The sequence below is a fragment of the Zosterops lateralis genome (assembly GCF_965231275.1).
Source record: "Zosterops lateralis genome assembly, chromosome: 21".
Taxonomy (NCBI): domain Eukaryota; kingdom Metazoa; phylum Chordata; class Aves; order Passeriformes; family Zosteropidae; genus Zosterops; species Zosterops lateralis.
In genome coordinates, this window is record NC_139781.1 from 1,908,131 (window position 1) to 1,922,017 (window position 13,887).

General features: G+C 40.6%; 1 protein-coding gene across 1 annotated transcript in view; it reads right to left on the bottom strand.

The window, feature by feature from the left end:
* COL4A6 (collagen type IV alpha 6 chain) overlaps window positions 1-13,887 on the bottom strand; it is a 101,563-nt gene that overhangs the window by 32,418 nt on the left and 55,258 nt on the right. The window contains exons 3-4 of the mRNA XM_083876283.1: window positions 5,768-5,902; window positions 4,586-4,630 (exon numbers count right to left, since the gene is read on the bottom strand). Of these exons, the coding sequence (XP_083732409.1) occupies window positions 4,586-4,624 (39 nt within the window). The 5' untranslated portion in view covers window positions 4,625-4,630; window positions 5,768-5,902. The remainder of the gene's footprint in view (window positions 1-4,585; window positions 4,631-5,767; window positions 5,903-13,887) is intronic.

The window sequence follows — 13,887 nt, forward strand, 5'->3', positions numbered from 1 at the left end:
CTTGACTCATCCCAAAAGTACTTTTGTTTGGTCCCAAAGATTTGTCCTTAAGATATGGCACTAAGCAAGTTATGACTCATGTTAGGAAAGTAAAAAAAAAAAAAAAAAAAAAAAAAAAAAAAAAAAAAAAAGACAAACGTGGATAAAATTGAGATAAAGCAGAACATTAACAATCCTTCATGCCTGACACTTAAAATAAAACACATTTGCAACACGAAAGGTCTTCCCAGTCCAAGCCAAGAGCATATTCTGCAATGAAACTCAATGAGAACTTTGCAGTAATGTAAAGCCTTTTATCTAAGGATCTTTAAATTCCTTGAAAAAATGTGGGAATGCTATAAACTTAATTTTATGGATGGGAAGCTCAGGACACACAGTAGCAGAGTGATTTTCTCAAGGATGCAGAACAACTTAGGCCATAATTATGTAAATACTCGAGCTGATCACTGTTCTCAGATGCTGCCAGGCTATTCCACATTGCTGCTTACTCACATATACCTCCTTCCTGTGTTGGCAGAGCAGGAAACAAAACCTGCAGATAAATAACTGTTCTGTTTCCTAATGGGGTTAATTTTCAGTCAGATGAAGCCCTTGGTCCAGCTCATTTGGCAACTGCATTGAGATTTGTGCTAATAAAATCAAGAGAGACCTGATCTGCTTGCTGCCAGCCAACAAGGTACAAACTGAATTAATGTCAAGTGTGTCTCAACTACACGATTAAGGCAGCTCACCAGAGAAATATAAATTTGAGATTTAACAAGGAATGGAATGAAGTCATCCTACAGCATTACCATCAGAGACCAGTGCATTAACAGTACCAGTTGTTCTGATCATTAGTCTGCTTGTCAAAATAACTACACGTGGTGTGCAAGCAGGGACTTGCCAGGCCCTGGTAAAGCAACTGGAATAGGCTGAAGCAGCAATTTATTGCCACTTACATTTTTCTCTTAGAAATTACTTAATTAATTTGATCCATGCAGGATGTCCTAGCCAAGAGCACCAAGTCTCTGACAGGTCAGGCTGCAGTGACTGCAGAGTCAGTGGCCAGAGCTGTCAGTGTCTACCAGGTCTCTCACTTTGTTTACAGCATCAACAAAACCAGGAGCTCTGTGGTGCACACGGATCTGGTTACAGCACAAGGTGGTGACCAGCTGCAAGGTTTAGTGAGGCTGAAAGGACCAACATCTGCCCCTCAGAGTGAGACAACAGGGAGCCAAGCTGCTCCAGCTTTCGTGCTGGCTAAGAGCCAGCCCATGGCAGGCAGCTGCAGGGTGAGCCATGTCCTGGGAAACACTCTGGGTGAGATCTCCTAACCCTCAGATCAAGACAGCCTGTAAGAGGCCCAAAGGACTTGGTATCCTCTTAAAATGGGAGTAGGGCTCACAGAGAGAGGACATAAAATATGCTGATCACAGTGATTTCTTATGTGTACCCCTGTCACTTAATCCCATGGCATCCACGTCTGTGGTTCTGTGCCAAAGCATGACATAGACTGACACACAAGCAAACACACATGCTCTGTGTCTTTTGCTTTAGGAAAACAATCCACAGGATTTCCTACTTTAAAGTTAATCTGCAATCAGAGTTCATAATATTTTGTTTTAAGACCTTTATCTGAGGAGATATTGAACACCCACAGCTGACTTCCTTGAGAGTTGCTAAGTCCTGCCTTAAAAGAACCTTTTTCCCAGGGGTTTAAAATACTGATTTAAAGACCTGTTTTGATCTGAAAAAGTGGTGGTTAATAGTTTCATTGCTCTCACCTCCTCTAATTCCTGTTTTGGCAGATGTGCCAATTGAACACAAGCACCTCAATTGACTAAGGCAAAGACTTTCACAGACTTTACTTATACATGTCAGGGTGATTAGTTTACAGATCTGAGTTAAAACACAGGCTGGAGAGATGCTTGTGCTCTCCTACTCACAAAAGGAGGCATTTGGTGTGAGACAGATAAGGAAACTTGAACTGGTTATCTGGGCCCTTCTTTATCTGACTCTTGCTGTACACTGACACTGTGATCTCAAGGGGCCTCTTCTCTAAACTAAACAGAGAAAAGGCAATTCCATCAGGGGAGCTGGATGAATAATTAAAAACAGAGAAACAAAAGCAATTAAGGATTAATTAAAAACTAATTGAATAAACTTGCTAAGACAAGTGGCCTTTCTACAGCCATGCCAAGTGCTTGCATTTATTCTAGGAAAGTCACAAACTGCCTCTTCATACAGCTCTGGCTTTCATGTCACAGACAAGGGCTCACTTATCATAAAAATATTTTCTTCTAGAACTCCTTGGACAGTTCATGAAATGCTATATACATCTTCCAGCTTCAATTCCAGCCTTTGCCAGAGGCATCCTTGAATCCTGTCCTATAGGAAAAAATAAACTTCCCAAGTAGGGCTAAGGGTCTGAGGGCTTCTCCTAGAGCATGACATGAAAGTCCAGCAATAAACACGAGTAGCTGCTGTGTTTACTGGGTTAAAGGGATTACTCAGGCCAGCTGCAACAACATGATTTAGTTGCCACCAGCATTCCCCAAGGGAACTCTGTGGGATATCACTTCCCTTAAGGTCAGCAGTGGGATTCCCCTTTGAATAATGGCCCATGGCCATGACTGAACTACACCTGCCCACACCAACATACCTGCACACTACAAAGAATCTCTCTTCATATTTGGATGTGCAGAGATAGATTGAAGAAGTAAAAAAAAAATTGCTTTCTCACACACCCATGCTCTCTCCTTTGCTCTGCACTTCACACATCCATACAAAGTGCCTATATTTGTACACACTTCACAAAATAATCTACGTTACTCCTACCCTGAAATGTAATGGCAAAAGTAAAAATATTTACTCAAGCAGTGATGGTTGCTATTTTCACCCTACAATGGAAACATTTATCTCAGTGGTAATAATGTAAACAGTATGAACAAGTTTCCCTTTCCCCTTTTTCTGCTCTGCAGTTATGGCACACAAGACCCACAGTGCTGAGCACTTTGCTATTCATCACCAGCAAAATCCCCTCTTTCCCACTCACCCGCCTGCAGAAAGTTGCAAAGGAGAGTGGATCTGCATATGCTGGAGGTTCTGAATGCTCTCATCTGCCTTCCCTGCTCTCTCCCTGGAATTCCTGTGGCTGGCAACTACCTGGCAATGGCTGTTTCTCTATCTCTGCCTCCCCTCATTGTTGGGAATCCCCTTTCTCCAGAGCCTCCTCTGAAAAAATACCCTGAGAACAGCATGTTCCCACAGTGTGTTCAATTAAATTAAGTATTATGGGAACAGCTTGTTCTCTTCAGACATAGACAGTTGGCTGGTGGTAAAAGAAAAAAAAGAAGAGCAGTAAGGGAGGAGAGCAAGAGAGAAAACAGGCAAGGATGAGCAGAGGGGGATTAAAGGACACGGGCCAGGAAGGAATTGGAATCAAACAAGCTCATTTACAAGGCCAAACGTGCAGTTTCAGCCAATCTATCACAATAATTCGGGTTTTGATAGGAAGTAAGAAAACACAGCTCAATTGTTGGAGCTCCTGGCCATCTAAGAAAGCAGGGAAGATGAGAAAGAGTATGAGCATAGTCTGAAGGCACAATGACACATAGGATGGAAAAATGTCATCAAGAAAATAAAAATAATTCTTATATCATAAGGAGAAAGCATTATGAGCCAAATAGTGTAGAAAGAGCAAAGAAGTTTGGGGTAACTTCTAAAGCTGATCCAGGTAAAGTTCCCCTGAGATACAGCAAGATACCTTTGCAAAAATCACTGCAGAAACCAAAGCAAAAGAAAACTGGCCAAAACACTCTGGGCATGTAATTTTTTGTAAACTGTCTCTAGAATGTGAAGTTCTAAAGAATGAAAGAAACAAAAAGTTCCTGATGGTCAGGGAAAGTGGTCACCTACCTGCCACCTGATCTAAACCAGGACTAGAACCTAGAAGAGAATGAAGGATTATCTGCTAGGCCTCAGCTCTCATCACTGTTTTCATTCATGTCAGAGCAAAAGATGATTGAGGGAGATCTGCTAGCAGCCATCACATACAAGAAGGGTTCTACAAAGTAAAAGTGAACAATCTTCTCTCTGTGTCCCTGATCAGTGACATGAGGACTAAGAGCTTTAAACTTCAAGAAAAAAGACTGAAGTTAGGCAAAGCTTTTCTAATAGAGAAATGAGTCTCCATCATGACAAGGTTTTAAGGATTGGTTAGGCAACACATGCTAAAAATGGCCTGAAGCACAGCTGATCATGCCTGTTTGACTCCCTGAGGTCCCTCTCAATTCTGCAAGTCTTTGCTTTTATGATACAGTGTTTTTAGGCAGTGCTGAGGGAACATGGTGCTGAAAGAAAAGCTAATCAATCACCCAAACGATCTCCATGTAACTGAAACTCACTTTCTGATATGTATCAACTTCCTATTGTCTTACAAACCAGCACTGAATCACCAGGTAGATTAACAAACAACCACTTTCCTCCAGACAGAAGCAAGCAATTGCAAGGTACACTATGCCTGTGCTAGGACAATTAATCATATTCAGGTGCTTTTAGTTGTGATTAACATTCTGGTGATTTATATTTACATGTGCAAACTTACTGGGATCCCGTTGATGCCCTGAAATCCTGGAACTCCCATTGGACCCTGAAGGAAGAGAGTACACAACATATTTCATTGGTCTGTATATTTCAGTTACCTGTGAGATGTTTTTCACTCCAACACTTTCAGTCTTGGACTTCTGCTTTCAAAACCAAAAGGCGCAAACTATCTCATGCAGATTCTCTCTGGGGTCAGTGAAGACAGGAACTGAGCATCTGAGCTTGACTGGATGCCAAACGACTGTTTCAGGAATGTTTTAATCAGGCAATTTAAAGTAAAAATATAATCTCCTACTGCACATCTGGGGAAAACAAGATGCCAGGAAAATAAACAATCTGCTACAAATTTAACCCTTGTCCTTCCAAGAGTTTCAACAAAACTTAAATATTTTTCTGTCTATACTTGGATAGGACCCTCAGAGATAAGCAGACCTCTGCATTAACTTCAGAATGCCCAAGCTGCACGTAATTACCACACCTTGTTGCTCTGCTCTGAACAGTAGCAAAACAGACTGTGTAAGCAGAACACCCAGCCTAAATTGTTCCTGCTTTGGAAAGGTAAAATATATTTCTCCCACAAGGGATGAAGAAAGAATTTTATGGCACATTGGTATTGCATGTGTCATTTCAGGGGATAGAAACAGTTCTGGAGTAAATGGATTTTTTTCAGTGCAAAGAAGCTGTTTCCAATCTTGCACATTGCATTCATTGGCACCTACACCTTATGGGCTATTCCATTTATTATGATGTAGTTTATTGTATTCTTTTTGTTAGAAATAAATTTGCACCTGCAAAACTGATCTGCAGATGTTGTTTAGTACCCATTCTTTTTGCTATTCTAGACACCAGCTCAGGATCTTCTACCCAGGAACCAGCCTCATGTCTCCCTGAACAGAGTGTGAATAAAAGCCACCTACCCCTGGGCATGTGAAGTGACTGACTACTTGCAACAGCAATACTCATTGGGCTGTAGTTCACCTACCAGGATGGTTACACTATTCAGCAGCTTTAGTATCTCTATTCTCATTCAAAAATAAATGTAGACAATTCTCTAAAGGTACTGTTGAAATGACATTGTATTTTTATCCCTGGACACAAAGCCCAAGATTATCTTTATTCACCCAAAAATACATACAAGGCCCTGGAAGTATAGCAGGGACAGAAAAGTCACTGTTGAGCCTACCTTGTCACCCTTCTGTCCAGCTGGTCCATGAGGGCCCACTGCTCCTCTCTCACCTTTTGCTCCAGGCAAACCTTCTGGGCCAGTAAATCCAGGTGCTCCTATTGGTCCTTGAAGCCCAATTGGTCCTGGTCGACCCTAATATAAATTAAAAACAAGTCAGTGCATCATATCCACAAACTCCTTTGTAATTCATCTCTCCAACTCAACTTTTAATGCAATTTGACACCTCTCTGGGTAGTTAGGACTAAAGTTTTCCCTGTCTATTCTCAGATTTGCACACAGGACTCGAGATGGGGCCACAGCAATACAGAGTAGAGAAGGACAACCACCTCCCTCAACTGGCTGTTGATGAATTGCTGAATCATTAAGGTTGGAAAATTCCTCCAAGATCAAGTCCAACCTTTGACTGAACACCATCATGCACACCAAACCATATTGCCAAGTGGCAAATATGTTCATTTTTTGAACAATTCCAGGCATGGTGACTCCACTATGTTCCTGTTCTTAACCACTCTTGCAGTGAAGAAATTTTCCCTAATATCCAACCCAAGTCTCCCCTGGTACAACTTGAGGTCATTTCCCCTTGTATGATCCCCACCTCCTTTCAGAGACACATATGAGTCGTGCTGAACTTGTGACACAAACTTGGTCAGAACCCAAATTTATCCATAAAAATGCCCAGATAGAAAAAAAAACCACAACACTATTTTAACCAGCATCTTATTCATTACAGATAGGCATCTCATTTAGTGCTGCTGCATTTTAAAAACCTCGTGCATAAATATGGTTGAGAATGCAGCTCACAGATTTCAAGTACATGAAATTCTAGTGGCCATTTGAGAAAACAGTCACAAGTCACAGTAATTTTAGTAGGTTCCCCACTCAAGCTTTTTCTCCAGGCTAACCAAGCCCAGCTCCACCAGCCACTTCTCATCAGAGTTGTGCTCCTTCGGATGCTTTGCCGCTGTTCTCTGGGTACACTGCAGCATCTCAGAGTCGGGGGTTTCAGGAAGGAATTTCCGTTTCCCTGGATTTCCCTGGGGTTCCTTGGGTTTCCCTGGACTTCCCTTTCCCTAGATTTCCCTGGGTTTCCCTGGATTTCTCTGGGTTTCCCATGATTTCCCAGGATTTTCCTGGGTGATCCGAGCGCAGGGCGGGTGCAGTGCCGGGCGCTGCCGGCAGAGGGCGCGGCCCCCGCGGGGATGCGCGGCGGGCGCTCCCGGCCGTGCCCGGCCCGGTGCTGGCACCGCCCGGTTCGTGTTCACGGCCACATCCACACTCTTCACATTCCCCCGCCCGGGTCATGTCCAGGGGACGTCAAACACACGACTCTAAAGTCCCAGAGTATCAGCACAAAATGCGGTTTATGGCCATGCTTTCTACTGGCAAGATTACGCGAAGTTATCCGCGTAAAGAATCAAGAGTTAGAGTAAAACAGAATGGAAGTTAAAAAACCCACCACACCTTAATAATCCCACTCCATAATGCCCCCTCCTTTTAATTCTCATGTCCATGGAAGTGTGTTTCCCTTCTACCTCCCTAACTCCGTAAAAGAGCAGAAGGAATGCAGCTCCCTGCTGCAAGTGTTTTAGTAATCTCAGCTGGAGACATACAAAGCCCTGACTCCTCGGCTTGGCAGGTAAAAGACTTTTACTGTTAATTTAAAAATGCATTGTTACATGTTTAAAATCAAGCAAAGTGAAACAAACTGTCCGTGATTTTTAAAATTCTTTTCCCAGGATCATTTTTAGTACCTGTTTAAGCTAAAATATTTTTCCCATATTCCATGTGTCTTCACTGTGGGAGCAGTTTTCTTTTAACTCCAACAATTGTCCCATATCTCTCTTTCTGCTGTGATTGTTTCATCCTGGCCTTTTAACTGAGGTCAAGTGCATGTTTGATATTTCATACCTTTTCTGTCTAGACACTGTCCATAGTTTGCACTTCCAGAGGCACAGGCTCACATCTGAAAAGGCTTTTATGTTGATTATTTTTAGCTTTCTTAAATCTGGGCTAATTATCAATGGATTCCTTTATATAGGAAACTATATAATCAGAACATTAATCCCCAAAGCTTCAGTGGTCCTTGGCAACCACGCACAACAAGAAACATGTTAAAAATCAGGTGCTTTGCTCTCACTTTAAAAAGTTAAAGCTGAGACTGGATTTCCCATAATCACAAGCAATTCAGAGGCTTTCAGGCAACAATTCATTTACAAAGCATGGACTGTTTACCTCAAGGCAACACAGCAGTGCTGAGGCATAAACTAAAAATGGGCACTGTTACACTTCCAGTCTTACCTCTCACAAAAGAAATGGCATCCAAGAGCCCACCAAGTTTGTCGAGAAAACACACTGTGAATTCCTCATTTGTTTGAATTGCTAATACTTCTGTATTCCATTAGTTTGATTGCCTGGTTAATGACAGCCTTTCACAATGACTGGAACTGATGGGAATTAACATTTTAGGAGGCTTTTGTTTTGCTCTGCGGCAGGTGGCTCTGAGAAATAAATATATGTAGACTGGAGAGTAAAGACCAGCAACTACATCTTCTGCTTGTGTTTGGATGAGCAGCTGACAGAAGAATTAAATATGTTCTCTGTGATTTCAGGGCCCACAGCTAAATTGCTCTCTCCTGCATTAGGGCCCTACAAGAAAGATTTTAACAGCACTTGAAGATTTTGTCCAGTGCCTTGGAGTGTCACTAAAGCATAAGGACACAGTAAAGTGCTTCTAATCTCTCTGATAATGTGATTATGCCATGATAATCAGGCTCTCAAGAATTCCCACTGTTTCTTTTGAAGCCTGTATGGATGGAAATCATGTTTTCTATGCTGAAACAAAGGACTTGCCTTCCCTGCTAAAAAAGCAGTATTTTTCGTCACTCAGCAGCACTCCCATGAACTGTTCCAAGATCAGAGCATTATAAAGAGCAGGCACGGGGGCATGCACGAGCAACTGGAGGATAAGAGCACAATGAAGACTCAGGTTTTTTACCTGAGCTTGCAGAGCTCAGTGCCAGGTGGAACTTCTGTCTGACCTCAATGTGTTTTCCTAGTCTTTACTGTGCTTTAGCACCAGGATTGCTCTGACTTATCCAAAGGATAAAAAGAATAAAACATCTCTTAGCAGGGAGGGCGAGCTGAAATATCAAATGCGGATTACATCAAACAAAAACTGCAACGAATCAACAGAGCTCTCTATTTTTAATCTTTAATGTTCAACATATATTACACAGTAGCCTGCAGAAAAGGCATTAACAATTAATGTAAGTGGTATCATCTTGGTTTCCCAGATGTATTTTAAAAAGAGGAAAATTATGGAATGCTAAGAACACCAAGCAATAACAAAGCCAATGAAATTACTGTGACTTGTGAATGTTCTCTCAAATGACCACTAGAATTTCATATATTTGAAGTCTATGAGCTGCATTCTCAAACGTATTTGTGCACCAGGCTTTTACAATGCACTAAATGAGATACCTGTCTGTAAGGAATATGATGCTGGTAAAAATAGTGGGGTTTTTTAAATATACCAGGGTATTTTAATGGATAAATTTGGGTTCTGACCAAGTTTGTGTCACAAATTCAGCACGAATCATATGTACCTCTGTTACACAAATACCCACTGCAAACCATTACAAACGCTAGCTCAGACATTCAGCTTTCCATTCTCACTGTGTGGAAAGCAACAGCAAAAATTGCCCAGAAAAGGAACTTCCCATTCCTTCTGAGCCACTACACTGCAGAAGGCAGTAAAACCAAAGAAAGTGTAATTTGATGGCAGTGCATTTCAAGACGGAAAATGTTCTGCAGCTTTCTTACACCCTTTTAAACTGATCTGTGTCCCAGGGTGTCATGAGGAAAGGCTTGTACAGTGGGTAATAATGGGGCCTCTGCTGCTGCACAGTCCAACACATGACACTTTCTCTATTGTCCCTACCCCTTTTGCCAACTCTAATACCTCACAGAAATTTTCGCCCACTGAAGCAGAGCTGCTACACATAGCATTGCAAATTCCAAACATTCTTTTATTTCCCATTGCCTCTGTGAGCCTGGAGGATAAAGCCTAAATCTATTTGGTTTGTCACTGTGGAAAGGAACACACGTGGAAGTGGTATGGAACCACTGGACATGCCCCTTATTTCTGGGACAAAAAAAACAATACATACTTACTTGGGAAACAATTCAACTGGCCTAAGTCACTGTCAAATGCCAACTCAGTGATTCATGACCATACACTGGAACCCACTAAGATAAATCTAGCAGCTCTGGTAATTAAGCAGAAAATACTGATCAGGAAGGGCAGAACTGATTCTTATTTTTGTTAGTAAATTTCTATACTGCCATATTTCAAGCAGCAAAGCACTGCTCACTTTCTAAGCAAAATTAAGGTCCAGAGCAACTGAATTTTAATATGCTCATGTCTTCTGAAACCAACATTTGGTTTCTTCTCTATTAGAATTCAGTGAACAATTTTTTTTTTAATTCACCCATTATTTTCCCCATAAAATGTGTTCTATTGACACAAAAGATTGTTAGTGAAATATTTACTTCATGCAATATGCTTCATGCTTTGTAGCTTGAAGCATATTATACTTGTTTGATTACATAAAGGTGAACCAAACATCCAACCATTAACTCATTACATTATGGCCCTAAAAATGCATGTTCTCTTACACTGCATACTCTAACCATGAAGATTTTAAGGGAGATTTATGTACCTGATTCCTGTTGGACAGGACAGCCTGTACAAGGGATTGGTCCCTCAAGATGCTCTTTCACACACACAAACTGCACTTCCCATTTAAACCAGGGATGTTCTCTCTGATGAGAGACACCAGGTTACAAAAGCTGACCCAGGAATCTCAGCTGGGGGCTCTGTCAGTGACTCACCAGTGTCCACTGTGAGCAGCACAGAGCCTTGGGCCAAACTTCAACTTTCTATCTCCATTTCTCTCTATGTCTCCATTTTCTCTTCTCCTCCTGGCTCTGCCCTGCCTTCACAGCAAGATCCCCACAGCAGTGGTTCCCTCTTGCTAGAGAGACAGTGAGGAGCACAACAGAGTCGTGCTCTCAGCTGGGGCCCCACAGATCTACTGTAATAATAATAATTACTGATGAAAACCCCTTTCCTATTTTCCTAAATTACAGGTCAGGTATCCAGTGCCCTGCTCACATTCCAGAGCAAGTAATTATTCTCCCCACTGAAAAATGCTTTGTAAAGAAAATTATTCTTCAGTTTTTCTTCTAAAAACGTTGGGGAAGTCCTAAGGTAAAAATGGCTCCTTTATTTCTGTCATATAATTCACTGTTCCTCTACATAGCTTTTTACTCTACACAGCATGAGAAGAATGCAAAAACCTCTATGTGCACACAGAAATAATGGACCAGAAAAAAATCCTGTGCAACAATCCTGTTTCATTCAGCATCCTCCCAAAAATGCCATTGTTTGACGTTTCTTTCTGCTTTGTTCTCTGTTTAAGGAAGGATATTAGGGTGATGATTTTTTTTTTTTTTTATTAATTTTAACAAAAGAGACAATTTTTTCATGTACCATGTGAAATTCTTTAGTATCACAATGCCTTTCAGAAGTTTTCTGTTTATGCAAAGCAGCCTTTGGAATGCTCACACTGCTCACTGTCAAGGCTGCTCTGGTCATCTCAGGACCAATCCTTTAATGTAGTAATGAGCAACTGGGTCTCATAACAATTATAAATTTTAGTTCATGTAATAAACTCTGTTTTCAATAAATACTTTTATTTCCACTAAGCCTGACTAGACACGACTGTAAGTAGAAAATCTAGGTGATAAAAAAAATGTGTTTGCATATATATATATATATATATGGTTTTACACTCTATTTTTTAACTGCTTAAAAAATTATTGAAATTTTATTCCGCAAACCATTTGATGAATCCCATACTTCAGTAACAAAGTTGCAATGTATGTTCTACCACATTACAAATATAAAACTATATACGAACCCTATTTTTAAGAATAACTTCATTTTTAAATCTATGAAAAGTTTTTTTTTTTCCTTAGAATGCTTGATTTCCAGTTAAAAGCTTTCATGAAACATCCTGATCCAATCAATTCCACATATTTGCTATTTCTATTTAAAACACACAAAGAGACCACATACTGTCATCTTTTTCCCCACCATGGACAATGCCAGGAGTGACTCAATATTAACTGAGAGTAATTATTCCATTTTCTACTCTACAGCTTTCTGAAGCAACTACGAAAAAGGTACAGAAGTCAAAAAAAGCACGACCTTAACTTTGATTGCTCTTTTGCTTTGATGTTGTGAAATGTCCAAGTGAGATAAGGACTAAGCTCCTGTGGAAAGGTTCCAGGCACAGAGAGCACAGATAACATGAAAGCCTCTGCAAGCCCCTCGTGGGCTGGAACATCTGTGTGAGAGATGCACAACCTTCCTGTGCCTGAGATCCAAATCTCCACTGCTCATATTCTAATGATTCACTTCACATTCTGCAGAAACAGAGAACACAATGAAAATAATTGAAAAGTTTGATTTAATTATGAAATTATCACCAACTGAAAAACCACAGCTATGGTTCATTCCAAATAGGAAAAGAAATCTGTATTATTTCACTTAATATTAAGTAGTCTCTGCAAAAAATTCACCTCAGTATTTAATTTATTGCAAAATGCAGTAAGAAAAATGTCATTGATATGAGCAGCAATACAATATCTGCAGATACACAAAAAAGAATTTTTTATGAAGATTTATAGGCAAATTGTTAAATATAAAGACTGTTCTCTTAGTTGTTAATTTTCCAGCATTTAAACCAAGAGAAGTTGCTCTGTTTTAGCTGGAATACCATGAGAGCAACACAGGAAACTTCTGTAAGAAGTGTGAAAAATAGGGAAGTAACAGCTTCAGTAGAGCTACTGCTGCTAATTAATGAATTCATTATGAACGAATCTGTGCTGAGCTACAGAGAGAAGGAGAGCCACAAGTAACAAACACCCCACAATGATGGGCACTACAGGAACAGAAAGGTTTGAGTGATGGGGATTTTTTGAAATAAAGAACAAGCAATAGGGTTTACAAAGCAGAGCAATGACTTACACTGTGTTTCAATGAAACAAATAACCTGTGTATGAAAATTGTTAGTTAAAGCTTATTTTATATATTTGAATTACATTTACTTGCCTTTTTCATCATCATCAGTCAAAATTATGCCTTTTTGGAGCAGAAAAAAAGCTTTTCAGAGACTAGATACTGATGAATTGCATAGCAGAGTATCACCAGAGCAGAGGTGATCACCCCTGAATCCCCAGCTTATCCACTGTTTGTTTAAGCCAATTGCCCGTGAGCCTCAGGTGATCTATGGTCATCTGAGATGAAATTTTTGCTATTTACCACAGCAAAAGCTTTTTTCTTTTTTGCTACCTTGACTGATATCTTTAGAGCCTTTCTGTGTTTTCAGTTGGCAGAGCAGTCCCAGCTCCATACACAACTGCAGACAATTGATGCCGGCAGCACACGAGGCTGACACAGACACTCCTCTGAATTCATACACGCGTTTAAGCCTGAACTAGAGGCAGGGGAGGAAATGAGACCTGAGGGAGGAGGTAACACAGGCTGCTGCACCTCATGGAGCTCTGGCACTACATTACACTCATCAACATTCAAAAAACCAGGGCTTATATTGAAATACTCGATTATGAAATCTTGACAAAAATGTTGAAGCAAGCGAGGTCTAACTGACTTCAATTTGCTTATGAACTAAGCTTTTTTTTTCCTCATTTAACAAAAGAACATAGTACAGCCAAAGGTTTGAATGGTTTATGAGATTTTATGGTCTTTTGCAACCTCAGTTCATATTCTCTCCCTCAAGTCTTCCTTCAGTGCCTAATTTCTAAAAAATGTTTTAGAAAGCCTTTACAGTTCCCCGACCTACTCATAGGACAGCAGCTGTCATAACATTTTCCTGCCCTTAATTGCAGGAAGAGAATTTGAGTATTGTCTCTTGACAGCAGAGTAAGTCCTGAGCTGAATTTTAATACAAAAGAATTAGTTATTTCAGGGGAAAACACAGGGTTCCCCTAGAACTTCCTTCCATTCTCCTGATGGCTGTACAGGAGAG